General features: G+C 45.6%; 1 protein-coding gene and 1 long non-coding RNA gene across 2 annotated transcripts in view; both read left to right on the top strand.

Moving 5' to 3' along the window:
• Positions 1 to 8117: 8117 nt before the first annotated feature.
• LOC135905887 (uncharacterized) overlaps positions 8118 to 26144 on the top strand; it is a 42075-nt gene continuing 24048 nt past the window's right edge. Inside the window, exon 1 of the long non-coding RNA XR_010565555.2 lies at positions 8118 to 8238. This is a non-coding gene — a long non-coding RNA (uncharacterized lncRNA). The remainder of the gene's footprint in view (positions 8239 to 26144) is intronic.
• LOC135905860 (uncharacterized) lies at positions 9126 to 16420 on the top strand. Its single transcript, XM_065436974.2, has 2 exons — positions 9126 to 9795; positions 16278 to 16420. The coding sequence occupies exons 1-2, from the start codon at positions 9144 to 9146 to the stop codon at positions 16418 to 16420; spliced, it is 795 nt and encodes a 264-aa protein (XP_065293046.1). The 5' UTR covers positions 9126 to 9143.

Below are 26144 nucleotides of genomic sequence, written 5' to 3'. Positions count from 1 at the left end.
TTTGCAATTACCTTAGTAAATACTTTGTAGGCAACGGACAGTAAGCTGATCGGTCTATAATTTTTCAAGTCTTTGGCGTCCCCTTTCTTATGGATTAGGATTATGTTAGCGTTTTTCCAAGATTCCGGTACGCTCGAAGTCATGAGGCATTGCGTATACAGGGTGGCCAGTTTCTCCAGAACAATCTGTCCACCATCCTTCAACAAATCTGCTGTTATATGATCCTCCCCAGCTGCCTTCCCCCTTTGCATATCTCCCAAGGCTTTCTTTACTTCTTCCGGCGTTACCTTTGGGATTTCGAATTCCTCTAGACCATTCTATCTTCCAATATCGTCGTGGGTGCCACTGGTACTGTATAAATCTCTACAGAACTCCTCAGCCACTTGAACTATCTCATCCATATTAGTAATTATGTTGCCGGCTTTGTCTCTTAACGCATACATCTGATTCTTGCCAATTCCTAGTTTCTTCTACATTGCTTTTAGGCTTCCTCCGTTCCTGAGAGCATGTTCAATTCTATCCATATTATACTTCCTTATGTCAGCTGTCTTACGTTTGTTGATTAACTACAAAAGTTCTGCCAGCTCCATTCTAGCTGTAGGGTTAGAGGTTTTCATACATTGGCGTTTCTTGATCAGATCTTTCGTCTCCTGCGATAGCTTACTGGTATCCTGTCTAACGGAGTTACCACCGACTTCTATTGCGCACTCCTTAATTATGCCCACGAGATTGTCGTTCATTGCTTCTACACTAAGATCCTCTTCACAAGTTAAAGCCGAATACCTGTTCTGTAGCTTGATCTGGAATTCCCCTATTTTCCCTCTTACCGCTAACTCATTGATCGGCTTCTTATGTACCGGTTACTTCCGTTCCCTCCTCAGGTCTAGGCTAATTCGCGTTCTTACCATCCTATGGTCACTGCAGAGCACCTTGCTGAGCACGTCCACATCTTGTATGGTGCCAGGGTTGGCGCAGAGTATGAGGTCTATTTCATTTCTAGTCTCGCAGTTCGGGCTCCTACATGTCCACTTTCGGCTATCCCGCTTGCGGAAGAAGGTATTCATTATCCGCATATTATTGTGTTCCGCAAACTCTACTAATAACTCTCCCCTACTATTCCTAGTGCCTACGCCATATTCCCCCACTGCCTTGTCTCCAGCCTGCTTCTTGCCTACCTTGGCATTAAAGTCCCCCATCAGTATAGTGTATTTTGTTTTGACTTTAACCATCGCCGATCCCCCGTCTTCATAGAAGCTTGCGACTTCCCAGTCATCATGACTGGATGTAGGGGCGTAGACCTGTACAACCTTCATTTTGTACCTCTTATAAGGTTTCACAACAAGACCTGCCACCCTCTCGTTAATGCTATAAAATTCCTGTATGTTACCAGCTATGTTCTTATTAATCAGGAATTCGACTCCTAGTTCTCGTCCCTCCGCTACGCCCCGGTAGCACAGGACGTGCGCGCTTTTTAGCACTCTATATGCTTTTTTTGTCCTCCTAGCTTCACTGAGCCCTATTATATACCATTTACTGCCCTCTAATTTATCCAATGGCGCTGTTAGACTCGCCTCACTAGATAATGTTCTAGCGTTAAATCTTGCCAGGTTTATATTCCAATGGCGGCCTGTCTGGAACCAGGGATTCTTAGCACCCTCTGCTGCGTTGCAGGTCTGACCGCCGCCGTGGTCAGTTGCTTCGCAGCTGCTGGGGACTGATCGAGGCCAGGGTTTGATTGTGGTGTTCGTTTAGGAGGTTGTGGCCAAGTACTGCACCAGGGTGGCCAATCCTGTTCTGGTGAGGGAGTGCGTTACCGGTTCTGGTCACCGGTATCACCGGGATCAGGCCACACTCCAGGCCTGTTTATGCAATTTTCTCAACACGCGGATTTTTTTTTAATCCGGTGGAAAATTGCGCGGCACCGGGATTCGAACCACGGACCTCTTGCACGCGAGGTGGGTGTTCTAGCTTTACGCCACCACTGCATTACTACGCGAAAAAGGGAGAAACAAACAGACGAACAAATACAAAAATTATGTTTTGCGCCAAGGTTGTTTTTTCGAGAGGGAAAAAAAATTGCTGTCCTCCACAAAACAGCTCATCGTTATATCCTGTGTCATATGCGGTAGAGTAAACCACGCTGGTCTCACAAAACCACCCGAATGTCGTTCTCGCGAAAAATCATGCAGCTCAAACGCACTGGCAGAATCGACGAGGGTAGTGAACGGGCAAGAACCAGCGGCGCATTTCCACAGAAGACACGCGACGGACGTGGGCGACGGGGAGAGGCGACAACAACGACCGCAGCGTCGAAACCTTCGCACTGCGCCAAGCTCCCGCGCGGGAGCGCGTGAATCCGATGAACACGGACACTCATGTACAGGAAAGAGCATTCTCTCCTGATGCCCTTTCCTGTACTGATCTTCCTTAACTTAATTTCGCGTCCCATATTACGCCATAACATCAATGACATTCGCTGAAAATAATACCAATAAATTAATGAAAACTTGCCCAATGTGCGTTCAAGAATAAGCACCGTGTGGTTGGTGAATGCACAACGCGGAACAAGGACTCGTTGCAGACACTCATGATGGGGATAACCATATTTACATTTTGGTCTGGATAACGGCTTCATACGCGACGCATTTCGTCTCGCTACGTTCCCCAGTATAGTGTTCTCATGGAACATGCGGGCGTTCTTGAACGTGAAAGGATTGCCTGCGTATAGTCTCGTTTAGTAGCGAGAGAAAGAAAGAAAAAATGGATAAATGGAAGGTAGGGTGGTTAATCAGGACTGAGCCCGGTTGGCTATCCTGCACGGCGGGAAAGGGAAGAAAAGTTTTATTGAAGGAGAAGAAGTCCCCAGGTGACGAGCATTGGAGTCGTCGATGTAGCGTAAATTTTTTGCGCGCAATCACAGGAGTCGCTCAGTCTAGCTGCATCAGGAATCAAACCCGCTGCGCCTTTGTCATTTTGCGCAGCAGTAACGTGCAACACATTGGTTCTAAGATTTCTTGTTTAATGTGAAATGTCTTTCGCATAGCTGGTTTAGAACGCTGCAGAGGGCAAGTCTCCCATCATGGAATGTCCGAAATATCTACCACGTGTTAGCAACGCCACATCATTTTTATTTTCATTCTTCCCTCACTGCTGCACTAAATCGAAGTTTTATTTTTCACCAACGCATCGAGCACAACTTCATGAAGAGCACGGTAACATGCGGAATTGAATAAAGAAAAATGAAAAAGGAAGGAAAATAAGACATGAAAGTAAAGGACCCTCGCTTTTCAAAGGGAGAATTACGCAAGAAGAGGATATAGTTCGGCCTGAACGAAATATAATAAAGATAAACGTGCAGAAGACAGAAACTCGCATGGCAGTGTTCGTGTAGAGAGTTCAAGAAGAAAATATCTAACGACGTTGGATTTCAATTCGCAGTCAGTCGTATGTACCTGCTTTCGATGTTTAATTCTATGTTTACTTTTCTCAATTTCCACCGTAGACAGGCGTTACAAAATAAAAGAGGTCTCTAACTAGTCACGCATTATTTCTTCAGTCACTTTTTCCGACTTCAATGTTTTCTGCGCATCTGACGAATCCTGCTTCCCATGACGCCTCCATATCCATTCTATGTTCTTTTGCGTTCAAGCACGGTTAGTCATTATCTGAACTTTCTGATAATTTCTCTATATATTCATCCTTCGTTTTATTATTTCTTTAAATAACCCCCGGCTTATTCTTTCCGTCGCGTCATGTCTTTTAGTTCCTTCACAGATAAGTTCTTAAATCTAAGTTCTCCTTTTCTTTTTCTTTCTGTTTTTTTTTTGTCTTCGAGTGCCAAAGCCACGTAATTGCGACGTCTGCCTTTCCGCCAGAGGCGACAATTTCTTGCCTCCTCGCATCACTCCTCTCTCTGCAAAGAAAGCGTCGAGGGAGAGAAGTCAACGGGGAGAGGCTAATTTGGATCCGAGAGCCAGGAGACGCTGAAAAGGAGAGGAGGAGAACGCGATAAAAGAAAGAAGAAGAAAAAGAAAAGTGGCTCAGCCGATCGGCGCGGCTCGTCCTCGCTCCGGTGACCGCGAATCTCATTTGCGGTAGCCGGTCTCCGTCTGTCTCGCCATCTTCGTCGACGTCGCCTTGCCTGCAAAGACCAGGGCTTCGGCGTGTCGCGACGCTGCTGCTGCTTATGTCGCCGTGGATTGTCATATCGAGAGGGCGGATGGGCTGAAAGGCGTCCAGGGTGGGGGGGACGGGGGGAGGGGGGTGGAACCGGCGCGACGACACGTAACAATTTTCCATCGATGCATTTGCATGCGCACGCCTCCGGTCTACGGCGCTCGGCAAATATGCCGCGGCCCCAACCATCGTCGTCGTTCGTGCTGTACGTGCAACCCAACTTTTTTTTTCTCTATCTCTCTTCATATATTGTGGTCTACCTAAGTTCTTTGTTAACACAACCTACCGCCTTATGCCTCTCATGTAGCTGCTCCTCTCTCGTCTTCCATTTTGCCGCAAGGCGCAGAAGGCCAATATGGCTTGCCAGCTTACATTTGCATAGACCAAGGATGCATATAAAGTAATGCGGGGCGGCGTCAGAGGTGCACCTCGGTGGCTTTCTTTACTTTTCCGTGGGGCCAGATTAAATATCCTTGCCTCGTTATCACGTTTCACTTGGCTATTTCTGTTTGCCCAGAACTTAATTTTTTCGTTCCCAAGAATCGGGAAGTTTTGATTAGGTCGTCAAATTCGGTAGTGATGTCCACTACAATCGCACGGGCATCAAAAGCCGGGAGCTACCTTTTGCTGTTTTGCGTCTGGGCGTACCTATAGAGAGAAATACGCCGAGAAAATAAAAATCAGAGGACACGTCAGCAGTTGTGAATGCGAAAGCACTATTGTCCAATCGAATGTCGCTGAGCGATCCTTCGAGTTTTGCGGTGCCAGTAATGTTTGCGATAATGCTCGTTCCACCCGCCATGTATTGGGAGAGTTGACGACCATGATGGATTAAGCTGCCTGCATCTTCGCTCGATCAGACGCGTTCTTCCGCTCCCTCACTTCGCCTGCGGTGCATGGACGGCCACGTTTCGCTGCAGCTGCTGAACTTTGCGGCCGCCGGCGAAGCGCGCACTTCGGAACGTGCCGCCCGAGCCAGCAAGCAGCAGCATCCTGCGGCGTCAACGCGCCGCATGCCACCGACGTTTGTTCCTTCATTAAAGAATGGCTCTGTGACTGCTGGAATCTCTGCTGAATCAAATACATTTTCGGAATCTATCAAAGCTATATCGAGAGGTTGATTGTACGCCACCAATTTCTGATTTACCTGATTGATGGCATTGATGCGATGCATTGCAGAATATCTCTTCCTGAATCCAGCCTGATCTCTTGGTTGATGGAAGTGTTGTCCTGATTGAAATGGAAGTTATCTCGGTTAATATTATATACAATAATAAATGTAAGCTAGTGGTCCTATAATATTTCTATTCTTTAACGTCTCCCTTGTTATCTATTAGTATAATCTTGGCATTCTTTCAGCTCTCTGGTATGCTTGAAGTCGTTAAGCATTACGTATAAAGGGTCCCAAGCTTTTTGAGGGTGATATCTCCTTTATCTTTCATTAAATCGACTGTTATTCCATCTTCTCCTACCGCATTTCCCTGGGTTATGTGTTGAAAGGCCCTTAACTTCATCACTAGTTATTGAAGGGGCCTTTGTATATTGTTCACGCCTGTTCATGACAAGGTAGCGTGACTGCTCTCGATACTGTACAGGTCTGTATAGAATTATTCTGTTGCTTTTACTATATCATCGAAATTGCGGATGACATTACCCAGCTTATCATTCAGTGCATGTGTCTTGCCTTGTCCCATGGCAAGTTTCTGTCTCACTGATCTTTTGGTACGGCCAATTTGTACTGCTTGCTCAATCTTTCCAACGTTACAATTCCGAATATCCCTTACTCTTTCTTGTTGACCAGCTTTGACATTTCAGTGAATTCTGTCTGATTTTTTAAATGAGATACTTTAATGCTTTTTCGTTTCTTTATTATGTCCTTTGCTACTTGGGAAAGCATACGCACTGGTTTTCTTGGTGCCTTACCTCCCATTTCAACTGCTGCTTCTGAAATTAGCTTAGTTAAAGTTTCATTCGTTACTTTCATGTTAGTTTCATCTTCCTGTTCTAAAGCTGTATATTTGTTTATTAGCACCAGCCTGAATTCGCCCTTTCTTTCTCTTACTACGTGTAGGTGGGCCGGTTTTTTCTTGACAAATTTTACTCATTATCTCATTAATTTCAGAGAAATGCTAGACCTTACTAAGCTATGGTCATTGCACTTTGCCGTGCCTAACACTTCTACATCCTGCACTATGCTGGGATTAACTTAGTTAATCCAGAGAGAGAGAGAGAAAATAAAAAGGATATGCAGGGACCTTAACCAGTAGGGAAGATCCGGTTTGCTTTCCTACGCTGGAGAGAGAGAGGAGGGGGAGGTAAAGGGACAAGAAATGAGAGATAGCGAAGGAAAGCGCCCAGAAACACACAATCACAGTCGGTCACTTTCACTCCATACAATCACCGCAGCGCACAGTAGCACTTGTGGTACTGTAAAAATTAGTTCAGTCTACAGCCACCGCTTATTCAATTCTGTGGTAATTATGTTGTCTTTAAAAACTGAAACAGAGCTCTCATAGCGTTCAGTTGCGATGGCTTGTGATGTCAGCGTTCTAGAACGGTTTCCTCTGTTGATGGTCTTTGTTCCAAGCGCGCTATCCCGATTGTGGGCGATCGTCTCTGTAAATTATAGCGAGGATAGAAACAGAGAAGGTGTTGAAGAGCCTCTTCGATACCTCAGTCTCCCACGAGACGTCGTCGCTCCATCCGTTTCTGAAGGCAAAAGACTTCGTTAAGTTAATCCAGACAAATGTGCAGCGGCTGTGAGGCAAAGAATGCGAGGGAGAGCTGAGAAGGATGTTGCTTGATGTCCGCCGTGTTCTCGCCTGCGCAGTGGTGGATATCACGTGATCTCCAGAACGGGAGCAAGCGTCGCAACTTCTAGCTTCGAGTGACCAGGCTTGTCTTGTTTCCGCACTGTGGACTTGCACCGTGTATCCGATGCCTAACAGGTAAAGCGTGGTGCGTTTACGTGGGGGCTTTGGCTCGAATATGGCCATCGGTCGCGGAATATTACAGCGGAGCTGTTGGCCTCTAGGTGATCGGCATTGTTCGTGTCCGGGTCCCTTAGCAAACATGTGCGCCAATGCCGGCGGCAGTGCGGGGCCGGAGCGGTGGCTCGTACCCCAGTAAGACAGAGACTTCAAGCTCTCAGCAAAGTGAAGCGAACAGTGCATGCATTCTTTGGAATCACGCGTACAACATACAGAAGAGCATTCACTTCGGTAAAGGGCAACTACAAAATAAGCATCCCAGCCATGTAATTGATGATAAGGCGCTTCTGATAACAATGCGAAGCACGTAACGATTCCGCATATACTTCCCCGGTAAGTACTACTTTTGAGCAAGCTGCCGCGGCGACGGCATTTTATTTTTATTTTATTTTTATTTTTATTTGGGAGGCCCGAAACTAGGTGAGGCCCGAACGTACTTACCTAGCGGAAAGTGTCTGAAGTGAGGCAAAGAATGCTTCGCATACATACAAGAGGTTATGAGACGGCATAAGCTGAAGCCGCTGATACCAGAAACTGCTAGGCGCCCCGGTGTTGGGCTTATGCCTGTTGCTAGACAAATCTGAGCTGGGATCGTCTATTGCTCCAACACATGGTGGCAATTCTACCTTCCTGTTTTGACATTGGTGAAGTCGCACTATACTTGCTGTCACTCTACATGACAGTTTTCGTCTTGTAATACTGAGTACATGAATGGTACTCAGTATTACGCGACGCTCTTTTCGGCACAAACTCACGCTTCTTCATGTACCAGGTGCTGCTCGGATTCTTCGCTGTCGTGGCGAACGCCGACTTCGCGGTGGAACATGGCTTCACTAAACCTTGGCCAGATGCTGCTACAACGGATCTGCAATCACCTGCTCGTGTCTTACACGGTCCGCAAGATTATTTGCTGGAAATCGTGTACGATCTCCGACGCACCGAAGTGGAATCTGCGCATCGGGGAACCTTTCCGGTTCCGCTGCGCGCGGGCCATATAAAGGACCAGCCAAGCCTAGAGCGACTGAGGCACGACGCTCTTTTCGGCACAAACTCACGCTTCTTCATGTACCAGGTCAGTTACCTAAATGGAACTAAGTGTTATCGCTCTAGCAACGTTATGCTTTTAAGAGTGTCGTGCCCCATTAGCAAGCGACAAATGATTGAGTGTCTTGAACATGCCAGCCTATGCTTCATTGATGCTCTACTATTCTCTCTCTACGACGGCTGCCTGACGCTTTCCCAAATCTTACTGCTCCTATCGGGCGATGTAGAATAAGATCCAGGACCCATGAATTCAGTTGAACGTGACCAAATGACGAACATTCAAAGGATTCTCTTAGAAATGAAAACAGGCCAGGAAACTGTGCTTGCGAAGTCAACGGAAATTACAACAAGACAATGTGAATTAGAATCCAAAATTACGGGCTTAATAGAGAAGACAAACAATGTAGAAAGTCGTATTGCTCGGGTGGAAAAAATGGAAGATAAATTTATGGCTAAACTAGACGACTTGGAAAATAGAAGCCGTAGACAGAATCTGGTCTTTTTCGGATTGCCTGACAGGGAGCATAACGAGACATGGGAGGCGTCTGAAAAACTAATAACTGGAATATGCAAAGATGTGATGAAACTTGATGATATTTCGGTTGAACGGGCTCATCGCGTAGGCGTTTTCAGAGAAGGCAAAAACCGGCCCATAGTAGCATGCTTTTCAAGCTGGAAGGCCAGAGAAAATGTCTTTAAAAACGCTTACAGACTAAAAGGAACTTCGTACGGCATCTCTGAAGATTTCAGCCGAGCCGTACAAGAAAAAAGACGTCAGTTTTGGAATTATGCGAAAGAAAAAAGAGAGAACAAAGAAAATCGTGTTCGCTTGAGTTATGATAAATTGATCATCAATGGGCAAACGTTTGTCTGGGATAGCGATATGCGGATGCCAGTTCCACTTCAGGCGCATGCGCGACTGGACAGAGGCAAATGACGCATTCGGTTCCTCCGAAAGATAACCCAGCACGTTGCTCGCAGCCTGAACGGCTCTCTGTCCTGCTTGTAAATTGTCGCAGCATAAAGAACAAAGTCGATAACTTCATGGCTTTAGTAGCCACTGTTAAACCTCAGATTGTGATGGGCACCGAATCATGGTTAGACAAGGATAAACCTGATTTAGAAATCTTTCCGCCTGGTTTTACTGTCTATCGGAAAGATAGGCATGGACATGGCGGGGGAGTATTCCTTTTGATATCAAATGCATTGTCAAGCACACAAATTTTATTTGAAAACGATTCTGAGTCTGTATGGTGCCTTGTGAAATTGCCTAACGGAAACAATGTAGTCTACGGGACATTCTACCGCCCACCCGGCAGCAGCGACTCATTCGGATTGCTGTCTGAGATGCTATCTCTCCTGCCTAATAGCGTATTTCTAGGGGGGGATTTCAATTTGCCAGACTTCAACTGGAATGCCGGATGTGTGGCTGGCAATAGGTCCCGTATTTACACAGAGTTCGAAGAACTGCTCGGATTAAATGGATTGCAGCAGTACGTACTGGAACCTACGGGAGTAAATGCAATTCTAGACTTAGTACTTTGCAATAAGCCGAAGATAATATCAAAAGTTACTGTTTGCCCAGGTATTAGTGACCACAGGGCAGTTGTCATAGAGCTTAACATACAGCGAGTACGGATGGCACAAATTCCGCAAAGAAAAGTGTACAGCTACGACAGAGGAGACTATGCTGCTATCAGGACTGAAGAAGAAGAAACTTTAATAAAGAATAGTCCGGCAGTGCTTGCTGTGGTGGCCTCAGGTGACGGCTCGAAGTCCTTGGACTCGAGCGGCATCTTCGGCTTGCCGGACGGCCCAGAGCTGGTCTGCCAGCTCTGAACTTCTGATAGCCGCCTCCCAGCGGCGGCGACGCCTACGGAGAAGGTCCCCGGCGGCTCCCGCATCCGGGGCGGCGTCGGGAAGAAGCGAGCTCGAGCCTTCTCCCACCCTGGCAACGGCCGCGATTATGGACGCGTCGCCAACGGAGCTGGTCTGATTACCGTTGTTGCCGGCACACTCCCAGAGCATGTGTCGCAGCGTTGCTCTCTGTCCGCATGTTTTACACGCGTCTGTTGAATATAAACGCGGATAGCAGTGGTGTAAGATAGCGGGGCTAGGGTATGTGTGTGTTTGGAGCAAGCGTAACGTTACGGCCTCGTTCCCGTTCAATTTGTCGTGCGGTGGCGGGAATGTGCGTCTTTCGAGTCTGTAGTGTTGGGTGAGGTCTCTGAACGTGGTTAGGCGATCGCCCCACGCCCAGTGTGCTTCTTGTTGTGTTTCTGTTGTAGTGTCCCGATCCGGCAGATCCGATGCCCCGCTCTCGGGGGCGGAGGCGGCCACATAATCAGCGGCGGCTCGGCGTGTGAGACCTCGAGCCGCGGCGTGGGCCGCCTCGTTGCCCGCGAGCGGAACATCGGTATGTGCCGGGGTCCAGAGGAGGAAGACCGTAGAATTTTGGCGTTGCGAGGGCGATGACGAGTCGCCGAACTTGAAAATTTCTTTCCTATTTTCCAATATATGTTAAACGCACGCTGTCCGTTAACTTTGTGGTCAGCATTTCGGGACAAAATACTTGAACTAGTCGAAAGTCATGTTCCATGCAGGTACCTGCGGCAACGTAAAAAACAAAAACCTTGGTTTGACGTAGAAATACGTAAACTTATAAGGAAAGCAAGACAAACGTATAAAACATTTTCTGCCGACACCAGTCTGGCAAATCAGAAACGCTTGCAAGAGATAAATAAGCTACTGAAAGCAACAATTAAAGCTGCCAAAGATAACTTCTTTGTTAAATTAAACAAGGACTTGAGAGAAAACCCAAAATCTTTTTGGAAATATGTAAAACAAAATCGAAAAGAAGACATATCGATACCATCTTTAACTGTTGACGGCAAAAACGTGACGTCGGACTATCACAGGGCAGAATGCTTCAACAAGTACTTCCAATCTGTGTTTTCGCTATTACCTGACATAAAACTGTTTACAGCGCAAACACATGCAACCACAAAGTAAGGGACAGGACACAAGCGCTTGTGTCCAAGCGCTTGGACAAGCGCTTGGACGCAGCGCTTGTGTCCTGTCCCTTACTTTGTGGTTGCATGTGTTTGCGCTGTAAACAGTTTTATGTCAAGTATGCACCAACTCGCCCAGAAAGAAGTTTTAATGACGCTATTACCTGCTGGGGAGACTTCGCTTTTGAACAACGCCAATCAAATCGATATGATGCCAGAGATTGAATTTGATGTTAGTGGCGTCGACGCTTTATTACGGCATTTAGATGACACAAAAGCAATTGGACCTGATGGAATATCCCCAGCAGTCCTGAAAGAGTGTCATGACATAATTCCTCCGTATTTAACGATAATTTATAAGCTTTCCCTTGAAACAGGCCTCATTCCCCAAGATTGGAAAACGGCAAGCGTGACACCCGTTTTTAAATCGGGCGATAGAAAACTCAGAGAAAACTATAGGCCTATTTCACTAACGTCAATATGTTGCAAAATATTCGAACACATTTTATATAGTAACATATCTGCATTCCTTGACTCAAACGCTTTTTTTACACATTCTCAGCACGGATTCCGAAAAGGTTATTCCTGCAACACACAACTAATAGAATTCCAGCACTTCTTATCTAAAACCATTGATAACAATAGTCAGGTAGACGCGGTTTGTATTGATTTTCAAAAAGCTTTTGATACTGTGTCCCATAAGCTCCTAGATGTAAAGCTCGCTGCATTAAATATAAACGAAAACGTTCAAAATTGGATACGAAACTACCTAAACGGAAGAACCCAGTCTGGTGTCCTAAACAACGTTGCATCTTCACCAATAACTGTTTCTTCGGGCGTTCCTCAGGGAAGCGTACTGGGGCCCTTGCTATTTTTAATCTACATAAATGACATTGTCGAACTAATTACATCACCCATAAAACTATTTGCTGATGACTGTGTGATTTACAGCGAAATTACCACTGAAGATGACATAGATACATTGCAAACAGATTTAGATAAGGTAGCGATCTGGTGTAAGAAATGGAACATGCATTTAAATATAAAAAAGTGCAGTAGCGTAAGTTTTTCCAGAAGATTATCCAAATTTCAGCACCGATATAACATCAATGGCACGCTTATCGACATACAGTCGGAATGTAAGTATTTAGGAGTCTATTTTACCGAATCACTCACTTGGCATAAACAGATTGACACTGTCATAGTAAAAGCTAGCAGGATGTTACATTTTATTCGCAGAAATTTTAAACAGGCAACACGCGAAGTTAAAGAAACTTTATACTTCTTACATGTTAGAACAATACTTGATTATGCTTGTGTAATATGGGATCCCTATCAAGATTACCTCATTAATAGACTGGAAAAACTACAGAACCAAGCAGCAAGGTTTGTTTGCAATAATTACAGCCCGTGCTCTAGCGTTTCCGAAATGAAGGCCACTTTAGGATGGGATCTACTACATATGCGTAGGCAGAAGTTAAGGCTTAAACTATTGCACCGAATATATAATAATCAAACAGGTATTAATCGCTATAACTATCTCCTGGAACCAGATTATATATCGACTCGCTGTGATAACAACAAAAAGATCTCAGCCTATAACTGCCGAACAAACACTTTTTACTACTCTTTTTTCCCCAACACAATTAGACAATGGAACAGTTTATCAAATGATATAGTAAATGTGTCAAATAACTAACTATTCTATTCAATGCTGTGACGGCGCTCTTGTAAAACAAATGTATGTGTTATATATCTTGGAACATGCTTGTTTCACGTTACTTGTATGCCTTTCTCTAACAGCTATTGTAGTGATTCAGTTTGTCAGTATATCTGTCCGAAAGCTTCTCTGTATTACTGGTTCTATTTTGTTCCCCCCTACGTAATGCCTTTATGGCGATGTAGGTACTCTGTAAATAAAATAAATAAATAAACGTGTTCTGTTACCGCTTTGTCACCGGGCGCGCAGCATTTAGGAAACTTTAAGGCCCCCTGAACCACATTTTATCCAAGCTTAAAAATGAATTTCAAGATAAAATGAACTATATCAGTAATACCTTGCGGCATGAAATACTTCACTGCGTTGAGAAGAAGCGGAGTCATTGGCACTCATAGGGCTCGTACGATCGCGATCGCTGCGCTCCCGTTCTTCGATACCTTCCACTGCGAGAGCTACGGCGGAGCGGGGCGTGCCCGCAAGGCTCCGCCTGCCAGGTGTCACCGGGGCGCGCCATTCAAATTTGACATTGGATGCGTGTAGACGCCACTGCTTCCGACTTTGGCGCCTATCGCGCGCCAGCCAAACGTGTTGCGAGACGCGGTGCTCCTCCCTCAGCGAGGTCGCCGTGCGCTCAGCCAGCGGAGTCGTCGCGGCACCCCGCGGCGGCTCCGGTATCTGCACGCTACGTGGCAGGCCGCAGCTACATGCAAGTGTGGTGCGTATGCGACGCGTTGGCTTTGTGCGCGGCAGCGATTGGGTGCGCACGCGAGCTCACATATATGCTCCAGTGTAGCCCTTCTACGCATTTGTCCTGCACCAGCTTTACCGACGGATAGCAGCCACATCCAACTTGCACCTGTTGAAGCGCTATCGATAGCTCAATACGAAGCGAAGTCTGCCAAGGCGTCTGAACAGGAGCGGCCAGAAGTGGGTGCGCGCTGGCAAGCGTGCTTATGGTCTGACCTTAAGTTGCACGTGGCTCGTGGCTAGTTGAGTCTTCAAAACTAGTCGAAATTAGCGAGACCCGACGGCTACGACACTGCTAAGCACGGTGGCCAACATTGCATTCCCACACCGGTGGCCGCGGCCGAGCGTCAGCGGGCCGGCGATAGCTGGCTTCTTCCGGAAGTGCGCAATTATTATCGAAATTCGAAAGCACATTATTGCTTACTTCAGCCCGTTCATTAAACTAGGTCAATAAATATACACGGCAACAGTAGCAAACAACACAATGATACAAACACCCAACTTGATTGATGTCAGCTATTGGACAATGGGAGCCGCGTATGGGAATCTGCTGTATCACAAAATAAAGCGTGCAGAAAACAGTTGGGAGCAGATTTCTCTTGAAGAGATAGCGTTTGAGAAATAAACCAAAGATAATCATGAAGTTCTGCCTCGCACCGCTCTAAACACTCTTGGCCCATTGAAAAATCCAGTCACTAATATATATATATATATATATATATATATATATATATATATATATATATATATATATATATGGAGTGGGGGATACTCATGAAGTGTGGACGAACCCAACATACCAATACATGCTGAGCATATTTAGCTATAGGTATTCGAACAAGCGCTGTCAGATATTTTAGAAACTACTTCTCGCAGATACAAGGATCGCACTTAGCAAGTTGGGAATCACTAGCTCGACATTTTAATGTTGTGCTAGAGATGTGTGGAAATGACAGATCTGGTGTCATCGACATTATGGTTACGTCATGACACATAGTGAAAGTTCTCCGATTTAGTCTAGTAATAAACTGCTAAGTATGCTAGTGTTGCTCATGAAAAAAAAATAAACAAGACTGCTACGACAGTCTCTTCTGACTGCGCTCACGTGAGCCAGCCGCAGAGATCGCAGGACTGAAGCCAGCAACTGTGCCGTGGCGTCATGATGCATCCACCATTTGGATAACGAAAGCGAAACTGGTTAGCATAGACAAGTATCGTAGTAGATTATTTAGCGCTTGCCAGTCCTTTTTTTTCTAGAGGTTAGTGCGTTCCAACTTTCATTTAACGCAATGAAAACGACAGGTAATACAAATTTAATGTAAGTACTCCTTTAATTTTATAGAATAATTTTATGTACATCATAAATGTGTGATCACCATAAACTCTTGAATGCAAACGTGTGTGTTCTTTCTCATGTTGCACACATAGGGACATGCATTTCGAAAGCCTTCACCTATTCTTTTGTAATAGCGGTCAATGGAATGATTTCCCCTGTGGCCGTTTTCTTCGGCTCCAGTTGCTTCAGCCGGGAAAGCTCATTTGGGTACTGCATAGGTCACTGACGAATGAGGAAAGGAAACGGCGTGCTCCTCGTAAGCTTCATTATTTCGAGCTGAATTTGAAACGTTCCGAATCGAACACGTCTGCCTTAAAGGACAAAGAAAAAATATAAAGCACAGGCGTTCTTACTGGAAGGTACTAACTAATGTTAAGAGGAAGCTTTAGCTCGAGTGCTCCTATCTAAATACATGTAAAAGGAGAATTCGTTTTTCTCGGCAACCACTGCACCAAATTTGACGAGGTTTGTTGCATTTAAAAGACAAGCTTAAACTCTAGTGACTGTTGTTTTCGAAGTTTTGAGTTAGGTCGTCAATTTTTTATTAAAAATTGGCAAAAATAAAAAAATTTCAAAAAAACGAAACTATCAAGTTTACAACTTCCTAACTCAACCGCTAAAAATGATAATACGATTCTGTGAATTGCATCTAATAGTACATCTAAAGCGGACAAAATCGATATGTTACACATGAATATAAAAAAAGTTTAATCATAGGGAAATACAACTTTTGCAAAACCGTTGTAACGAACGTAACGAATTCACGTAAGATGTAAAATGACGTATTGAATTTGTCCGCTTTGAATGATCTAATGGATACCGTTTACAGAACCGGAATATCAGTTCTTGATGCAGAGCTATGAATTTGTAAACTTCGTGCTTCTATTTTTTCCAAACGGTCAAATATTTGAAAATCGATAAAAGAAAGTTCGAGCCCTAAATCGAAATTCCGCTTCAACAGTCACTAGAATTTAACTTTCTCTTTCAAATGCAACAAATTTCATCAAACTCGGTCCAGGGGTTATCTCATAAAAACGTTTTTGCGTTTTACATGTATGTGATTAGGCCGCGTCGGAGTTGGGCCCGAGCTAAAGCTTCCTCTTAATGCTTTAGCTTACAAAAAATCATCGCCCAAGCAGTACAGATGGTTAACCAGTGAAGCTGAAATGTGCCTCCCCGGTGTTTATCACTGGGTTAATACTGACGGTTCATTAAACGATGGCTTGGTAGGCTGCCGGGTCCTCGGTACGCAGCTGTTGCTTGCGCTCGGCTGCACGAGCCCGTTCTTGTGCCCGGGCTGCAGCATCGGCACGGCGTAGATGAGCACTTTCCCGGTTCTGCTCGCGGCGTTGCTGATCGGAAGCTGCCTGCTCCTCAGGAGATGAACCAACCCTAGGCCTCCACTTTTCACTGTTCTGAACAAATTAGTGCGACTAGAGCGCTCCCATACGGAACCCCAAATGAAGATGGCAAACTGCCGGTGTATTCTTTGTATGCTGACTCTTGATGCGCACAATGCTTGTAAAACATACCAAATTTTGGCCACTAAAAACACATTACACACTGTTGCTCTTGTGAATATTGATAGTTCTCTCCCACCCAGCCTTGCCGTTTTCGCCTTAATTTCTGCGACCTCTCCTTGCCAATAATCTTTGGTGTCCTGGTGGTGTTGCAGAGGTACCCCAAGGTACTTGGTAGGCTTATTCGTCCACTGCATTTTTTCAAAAAGTGAAGGCGTGTTTTCCCATTGTCCATACCATATCCCAATCGACTTACCCCAATTAATCGCACTCCCCGTCATTTTACAATACTTTGTCACAACATTAACTGTATTGCTTACACTTTGCTTGTCATCACAAAAAACAGCGACGTCATCCGCGTATGCTAACAATTTTACCTCACTGTAACCGACCCTAAAACCCCGGACATGGCTCTCTTTTATTATCTTTAGACACAGTGGCTCGAGATATAGGGAAAACAGTAGAAGACAAGTCGTGTCGAGATTTTTGTTCCTACGTGATCAGAAAGATACATTCTTGTGCACAGTCCTTCAAAGACGTTTGAACAACGCGTTGCCTCAATTCGTTGTGTCCTCCAATTACACCACAGGACCTAGGCTCAGAGGCTTCCTGCGAGAAGTCGTATTGGCCTTTGACTTCCTACATACGCGCTTTTCATTGAATTACCTTGCAACTGTTAAACGGAAAAGACTGTACAAAGATTTACTTGATGTATCATTGCCTGTGCCTGTCTATCGTTCCATGTACCGCGTTGAATCCAGAGGAAGAAATGTGCTCAAGCGAGTGAAGCGGATGCCGATACGGTCATCCGCAAAAACCTTTTTCTTCCAATTACACAGTGGAACGCTCCCAGTGAAGCCATGGCTAAGAGAAAGGAGAATCTTTGTGCCGTGGTCTGTAAACTGCTCAAGATGCAGGCAACCAGAGACTATTGCGCATATCTTTCTTGATTGTTCAGATGCAATGTTCTTGTGGGACATCCTACAAAGAACGTTGAAAAAGGAATTACCGATAACACCGTACGGCATCCGCTTCTTGCCAACTGAGAACGCAGATATGCCATGTGACATGTTTATGGCAATATCTTTACATAGCCTGTGGAAAACGAGAATGGATGAGCGCCATGAGAGGCTTGTTATTCATCCTGCGAGAGAGCATTTCATTGAAAGCGTGCTATATCTGCGTGAAGCTTATAAAACGAGAACAGAACCACCCGAATGGATGCATATATTGGATGAACTAGCGGTAATCAAGTGTTTTTAACTATTCGCAAGGGCCCAAGACGGTCATTGCTTTTACCATTATGAAGTGTATCTGTTTATGCCGTATGTGTACGTCGAAGACCGGCAATAAAGAAAAAAAAAAAAGCCTGCTCCTCAGGAGTACGTATAACGCGTGGCCTACCCATTTCGGAGCCGGAGAGACACTGCTGCGCGCGCGCTCGGCTGCGACGGGGAGCAACGGCGTCACTACTGGCACAACTAATCCAACACTACCTACATCGAACAAGGCCTTTTCACTCCGATCCATGACGTTATGTTGCCTGGCCCGACTGCCATAGAATCTAATCGGGATGCTGCCGAGTAGGTAACAGTGATTTTGACCTCACCACTTTCATGACGTTAGCCTTGTCAATAGAAATTTTGGGTCAGATAGCATGATGTCGTCGTCGTCGTCGTCATCATCATCCTCATCATCATCATCATCATCATGTTTATGTCCACTGCAGGACGAAGGGCTCTCCCTGCGATCTGCAATTACCCCTGTCCTGCGCCATCCGATTCCAACTACGGCCCGCGAATTCCCTAATTTCATCGCTCCACCTTCTCTTCTGCCGTCCTCGACTGCGTTTCCCTTCTCGTGGTACCCATTCTGTAATCCTAATGGTCCAATGGTTATCTAACCGGCCCATTACATGACCTGCCCAGCTCCATTTTTTTCTCTTAATGACATTTAGCTCTTTTATTAACCGCTCTTTTTATTTCTCTTAACGTTATGCCTAGCAATCTTCGTTCCATCACTGTTTGCGTGATCCTTAACTTGTTCTGAAGTCAGTCTCCAAGTCTGCGCCCCATATGTCAGCACCGATACAATGCACTGATTGCACACCTTCTTTTTCAATGAGAATGGTAAGCTTCCAGTCAGGAACTGGCAATGTCTGCCGTATGCAATCCAATCCATTTTCATTCTTCAATGAATTTCCTTCTCATGATCAGGGTCCCCTGTGATTAATTGGCCTAGGTGAACGTACTCTATCACAGACTCTAGAGGCTGACTGGAGATCTTGATCTCTTGTTCCTTGCCCCTTCTATTCATCATTATCTTTGTCTTCTGCATATTAATCTTCAACCCCACTCTCACACTCTCTCTGTTGAGGTCCTCAATCATTTGTTGCAATTCGTCTACATTGTTGCTGAATAGAACAATTAAATTAAAATATAGGGTTTTACGGGCCAAAAGCCACTTTGTGATTATGAGGCATGCCGTAGTGGAGGACTCCGGAAATTTTGACCACTTGGGGTTCTTTAACGTGCACCTAAATGTAGGTACACGGGTGTTTTCGCATTTCGCCTCCATCGAAATGCGGCCGCCGTGGCCAGGATTCGATCCCGCGACCTCATTCTCAGCAGCCCAACACCATAGTCACTGAGCAACCATGACGGGTCTGAACAGAACAATGTCATCGGCAAACCGAACGTTGCTGAGATATTTGCCGCCGATCCTTACTCTTAAGCGTTCCCCGTTTAATAGTTTGAATACTATTTCGAAGCACGCAGTGAATAGCATGGAAGAAATTGTGTCTCCCTGTCTGACCCCTCGCTTTATAGGTGTCTTCCTGCTGTTCTTGTGTAGAGTTAAGGTAGCTGTAGAACATCTGTATATATTTTCCAAGGTATTTACGTAAGCGTTCTGTACTCCTTGATTACGTATTGCTGCTATGACTGTTGATATCTCTACTGAATCGAATGCCTTTTCGTAATCAATGAAAGCCGTATAGAGAGGCTTATTGTACTCGACGGACAGACACAGGGCAGCGCTGCCGTGTGTCTCTGTCTTCTCGCATTGCGCTAAAGGCTTTGCCATTATGAGGAAGTCCAGTGTTGCCCTTATTCTATTGGAGATTACTTTGGTAAATATTTTATATAATGCTGGGAGTGAGCTATATAATGGGCCTATACTTTTTCAATTCTATAACATCGCTGTTTCTGTGTATTAGTACAACCTTTGCATTCTTCCAGTTTTCTGGGACCCTTGCAGTCGATAGACTCTTCGTATAAAGAGCCGCCAGTTCCAAGCGTCGTGAATCGATCGACCCCATGGGTTGTAGTAAACAGGCCCTGCGCTATGTAGGTGTTTTTGGCTAATTGCGCGCCTCTCTTTCTCTTTCTTTTTCTTTTTCTCGCATGCGCATGGCATTGCGCCGGAGGAGTTCGCACCGTAAAGGCGACGGACAGAAGGACGAATCGGCTAGCCACACACAGCTTCGCTGTAAACGGCGACTTCACGCTCCCCTTGCGATCTCCACGCGTCGCGTACGACTGCAGAGTTTGGCTGAGATGTTCGCAGCAGCGCAGGCTATCCGCGGACTGTGTTTTTTTTCACCAAGCACGAGGGGTGGTTCAGGATTCCCTTAGAGTTATTCCTTAGAAAATTCACGAATTCGTTGTTTCTTCGTTTCTTTGTTGTAGGTCCATGGTAGCCTGTTGTGACGACCAGACAGCATGAAATGATGTTTTATGACGCTAAACAGGGGCCGCGGGAAGTGATAAAAGCACGATAAGAGATGAAGCAACAAATAGCTCGAACTTTGCGTGCGTGGTGTCCGAGAGTGAAATGCGATTTCCACGTGGCGGTGCGAGTTGACTGGAAATCTGAATTGCAGACGCAGCGCGGCCGTTCAAAACTCATCGTTTCCTGCCGCTTCGCCGGGCGACGTTGTTCACCATCCCGCGCTGGAGGGGCACCGCGTAATTTCCCCGTCGCATCAGGAAAAAGGCGAGCTCCATTTTCCGTGGTCCTCGTCTTTGCCCATCAAATGCTCCCGAGTTACGACACTAGGCGCACCTGGGAACTGAGCCGATGAAGTGAGAAAAATAAATTAGGTGAAAAAAAGTCTGGGACATTTGTCCGGGGCATTTCATATATATGGGAGAACTACTTAGCCTGCCGTTGCAATAAAAAATTCACAATAAAAGAGAACGAGAAAAAAGTTCATTGTGGGAGGCTCGATGGACGTAAACTGTGGTAACGTATTTACAGCGCAGTTATATACGGCGGTATTGCGAGCAATAAGTGCGATACAAAAAATTTTCTTTCCATTGGCTTGCACGCACCACTCACTCCTGCTATAACCGTGTCGGGCTGCAGCAAATGAATGAATGAATGAATAAATGAATTAATGTTAAGTATCGCCTACATTATAAATATTATGTATGTTACTATGTCGAGAATTAGTCGTTAGAATAGGTGCCATGGTGGCTCAGTGACTGAGCGCAAGGACGCGGGTTCGATACGCTAACGCGGTGGGCGCACTTCAATGAGCGCGAAATGCAGAGACGCTCGTGTGATTCGATCCCGTTGAGGAACTTCAAGCGGTCAGAACTAATCAGGAGCCGTCCCACCACGGTGTCAGTCTTAACCAACTGCAGATGGCGTCCCTCAAACTGCACAATTTATCACGAGGCGCATATATACACACAGTCCGCATACGTTACAGGCCCAATTTAGGCATCCCTTAATCAAGAGACCAGGTGATTCTCGCTCATGGAGCTCGTTGAACTTCGCCAGTTAGCTGCGTTACGTTGTCCACTCCGACCGACGGAGAGAAAGCTTGACGTACGATCCCTTTGCATAGTTGCTGCGTGTCCTACGATTCCCGTGCTGTTTACAAAACGAAGAAGCAAAAATAACAGGGCGTGCGCCCTGCGTGACGTCACGACAACCCTCCTCTCAATTTTTGTTCGGCCCCCCTTCTTCCTGCATTGCGGTGAGAAAACACTACGTGGCGGCAAACCCGATCACCCGCTTGGTCGTTCGTGATTCTCTGGGACAAAGGACCAGTTTTACGTTCGCCGCACTCCGCAGGGAGAGCACGGCTTCCCATCGCAACTAAACTAGCGGACCACTTTCCGCGGCTATGAAGGGAAAGCTACGAAGACGGAGCTCCTACACATGTGTTACCGCGCCAAGTAGTTTGCCAGCGTTTGAAAGGGCTTTTAGTTGCTCGGAACCGACGCCGAACCGACGCAGCTTCCACGTGCGACGCTTTCGCGTTTACCCATGCGCGGAAGGGAAAAGCTGCAAAATAACGTTTACATTCAGTGGTGTGTTTTATCATATATACTTGTTGCTAATAAGGTATTTATGTTTTCTGTTCCCCTACTTAAACCAACATGGATTAAAACATGGGACTCTTTTCAGAAGCGCTTTCACTTGTGCGCACTTTACCTCCGCAGCTTTCCTTTCATTGCCAGAGAAAGTTGTTCGCGAGTATACATACGAGCATTTTGCGCTGTAACAGCAGGAAGATGTTTGTTTATTTCTGTGACAATTTTTTTCTCTCTATGGTCCATTCGAGCGGGCCGTCAGGCCGAAAAGGGAAGGGACTCACTTGTGCACTGGCATGATTCCGTTATGCATATTACCTGCCATCACACCACGACTCATGCTGGAGCCACAATTTCGAGCTCCCCTCCTTGTCTATGCTCCACCCAACCTCTACTTTTGCTGCCACAACCTCGTCTTGCTTGGAACGGTGCAGTGAGCGGAACGAGTACCAGGCGACGCTTGGGGAAGGTCGCGGTGTGAGACAAAGGACTCGGGTCAGGACACAATGCAGTGACGATGTTTGTACAAGGTAAAAACGACAACCACACGGACAACCGCATTGGTGCTCAGGGTGTTTTGTTGCTTTGTACACCAATGCGTTAAAGGAAATAAAGTGGCCGAAATACTCACAATTTCTATCTCTCCCCAGTTCCCATGTGAACAGAGCATATGTGAGAGGGTATGCACTATGCGTCGGGTATCCTAAGTGTTTTGTGCTAATAATTCCAGTAACACTTATAATAAAAAAATGTGAGAAAATTCGAAAATTCCAAGTGCAGCGCTCGGAACCATGAACGAAATCAACCAAGAACGTCAGCACAAGCGTAAGAACTGCCTTCGTATACGATGTATGAAACGAGAAGGAATCGTGAAGGCAATGATACTGGTCCGTCGCACTTTAAATTACTGTGTAAAAAATAAAAAAAAGTGAGAAACGTAACTTCAGGGGCGCACATTATGTAAAAAAAGAAAAAAAAGAACACGGATGCTGCTCACAACTACAAAAAAATATATATATAGGGACGAAAGGTTCGTATTTAATCGCGAAAACCCCGCAAAAAAAAAATGGTACCATGGCGCTGTCCACCAAGTTTTTTTACATGTGGCGCTACGCAGAATTCATAACCATGACATCTCATTGTAATTAAAAAGGGCTAAAATGTCATGAAGAGGCGTTTCTTGGTTTGTCGATGTTGCCATGTTGCTAATCTCCATGATTCCAAACATGCTGCCATTTGGTAAAATCAGTTGCTGACCGCATGGGAACTGCTACGCCTTTTTTCAGCTGTACTCAGGTGAGCATTGCTCTGATTTTTTTTATTTACAGTACTGCTGACTCCAGTGGGAGTCACTGCAGAGTGGGTGATTGCATGAATGCATCATGACAAGTCTCTCAAACAGAGAGCAGTAAAAGAAAAGCACATCATGATCAGATGTATATAAATATGCGTACACACAATAAAAAGACAGAGACAGAACGCGTAAAAAGGACCGCTCATTTGGTAAGACATTTCCGAAAATTTTTGATGTCTTCTCTTTTAACTGCATGTGCGACTAAGTCATTGGACTCTGTTATCGTTCGCGGGAAGAAATACTGAGACACATTATTTTTTTAGTGATATGGAACTACTGAAAGATTATAGCGCCTTCTAGTATATGACATAAGCTGTAGAAAAATGAACACAGTTAGCTGCGTGACTTTTTAAGTACCTTTAGTTATTCTGGTTAACCTCCCTGCCTTCTACTTTTCTCTTTCCTCCCTTTAATGATTGGAAACATAACGCGTAATCGTGCAATGTTGTTTCTCTGTGACGTGTATTTTAGACCAGTCTTTGCCACCAGTCACGAAACCGATACCCTGCCATAGCGATTCAAAGTAAATGTCGTCACTTTAATTTGAAGGCTTCCTAATCTGCTAAATACAACGTCGCGCTGCGCTGGCTTAAAAAAAAGAAGAAATAAAAAATAATAAAGTCCGAAATGCTAAATTTGCTCGGCGGGTAATCAAACTTCAACATTACAGCTTCACTGTCGTTCATCGCAGTGGTCTTGTCACAAAGACACTGACTACATTTCACGCAAACCTGCCGTTACTAACTACTCTGCGCAGGCTTTTGCAGTACTCGATTTCCGAGCTGCATAATCAAAGGATATCGAAATCTGCGACATCATCCTGCGCCTCCACTAGTACAATTCAGCGCAACCTCGAGAGACATTCATCAGCTTGCACAGGCCGAGATAGCATCCTTTATCATCGACGTACAGGAAGCGAACCGCACCTACCTGTGGTGCCTGTGCACATGCGGCCATCCATACTTTTCATGTGCCACCTGGGCCCGGAGAAGACTCTGGCTTGCGTTAAGAAAGGTTTTGGCGGTGAGGCATGCGCGCCAATGTCGACCTGCACGTGTCATCCTGCACCATTTGTCAAGCTCGTAGGGTCATCACAAACCCACAACCTGTGCCCTTAAATCCAATCGCCCTCCTAATGAACCGTTCAATATCGCGGGCATTGATCACATGGAGCCGCTCCCTCACAGCGAGCTTGACAACAAATTCCTCATTGTGGACACGGACTACCTTACTAAGTGGGTAGAAGTTCGAGCCGTCCCTGATCCTGCAGCCGCTCATGTCGTGAACTTTATTAACCAGCGCCTCATATTCCGGCATGGCACGCCGAAATTTGCTTTCCCCCCACCGTACGCCATCTATGTCGCATGCCTTCAAAATTTTCTCGTCTAAACATATAATACCACACGCTGCAGCGTCCCCTCAACATCCAAAAACAAATGGACAGGTCGAGCTTACCAACCGCACCATAAGAGACATCATTTCTTCCTACGTCTGTCCCGTGCACGACGACTGGAATGAGTACGTCGCTGCTGCCGTTTTCGCTCGAACACTTCCCAACAGGAAGACACTCGTGCCACGCCATTTCAGCTGTTCTATGGGAGGACGCCAAGGTTACCGCAAGAACTCATTCTTGGCTTCGACACGTCGCAGCAAGAACGCCCCGAAAAAGTGGACTTCGGCCAGACCCTGCGCCAGTCTCCCCTCCCCCTCCCCCCCCCCCCCCCCCCTCCTTGAACTCGGCTAGCATCACCACCAAGCGCAGTTCAATACGTCTTCTCAGCAAAGTCCTGCTCGCGCTTTTCACCTCGACGATTTAGTCATGGTTCGACGGGTACTGCGTTTACCTCGGTGCAGCGAAAAATTCTTACTCCGGTTTCCTGGCCCTTTCCGGGTTGTGGAAACCCTGGGTCCTGTGATGTTTCGTTTATCCGCGATTCCCGAACTTAATCACGACCGTCGCAAACGCACTTTTCCTACTCATGCCAGCCAGATGAAGCTTTGCGTCCCTCTTGAAACATATACTTAACTCCTGTATTACTGACTGGGCGAACTCGAGGGGAGAGGGGGCGGTGAGTGTAACGGTAACGAAGAACGCCACAAATGAAAGAATAGAAAGAGAAGGGCAAGCAGAAGGATAGAGTAGCAGTGGGCCAGGGGAATAGTTGGTTTTTGGAATGGCTAAGATTTGGGTGTCGTGTTCCGCTTGGAACCAGTTGAAGGCGCCTGACTCCCGTTACAATATGCATTTGAGTAAGAGGGTCCTAAAAATATTTGCGTACTGAAGAGGGGTAAATTAAGAGCCTTGTACGCTGTAAGCTTTGTTTCCCGCGAAGAACTGAGAAGGGAACGTTTCATGTAATGTAGCTTCGACATTGCCTGGCTAGTGATTTGGTTTATGCGATTGCTCTAACGCAAATGATTGGAAATATGAATGTATGAAATATGAAATTTTTGCAATGCTCGACGCGTGATAGTCTGTTTCTATCCAGCATCAATTTAAGTCAGAGGGCACGCAGCTTATTGGTTACAGACATGACTGCCCTTTTCTTAATCTTTACTGACATTTGCCATTTGTTGCACCGCTGAAACACTTCATGAAGTTCAGTGTTTAGTAGAAGCTTATCCTCAGTCAAGTTAATAACGAATTATAATACACAGTCGTCCGCGTAAAGTTCGATTTTAACATTATGTCCGTCAACAATGTCATTTATCTATATAGAAGGAGCAACAACGGGCCTAACATAGTATATTGCGGAACACCTGAGACAATTGGAAGCGAATCTGAAGAGACTTAGTTAAAAATGACACATCTATACCTACATGATGAGTAAGACTGGATCTAATTACAAATCATACTGTTTTTTAGATGCACGATAGTTTATGTACGTAGTTTAGGGTGTGACAGCTTATCAAAGGCCT

This window comes from Dermacentor albipictus, chromosome 8 (genome assembly GCF_038994185.2).
Source record: "Dermacentor albipictus isolate Rhodes 1998 colony chromosome 8, USDA_Dalb.pri_finalv2, whole genome shotgun sequence".
Classification (NCBI taxonomy): domain Eukaryota; kingdom Metazoa; phylum Arthropoda; class Arachnida; order Ixodida; family Ixodidae; genus Dermacentor; species Dermacentor albipictus.
This window is presented reverse-complemented; position numbering and strand designations above follow the sequence as displayed.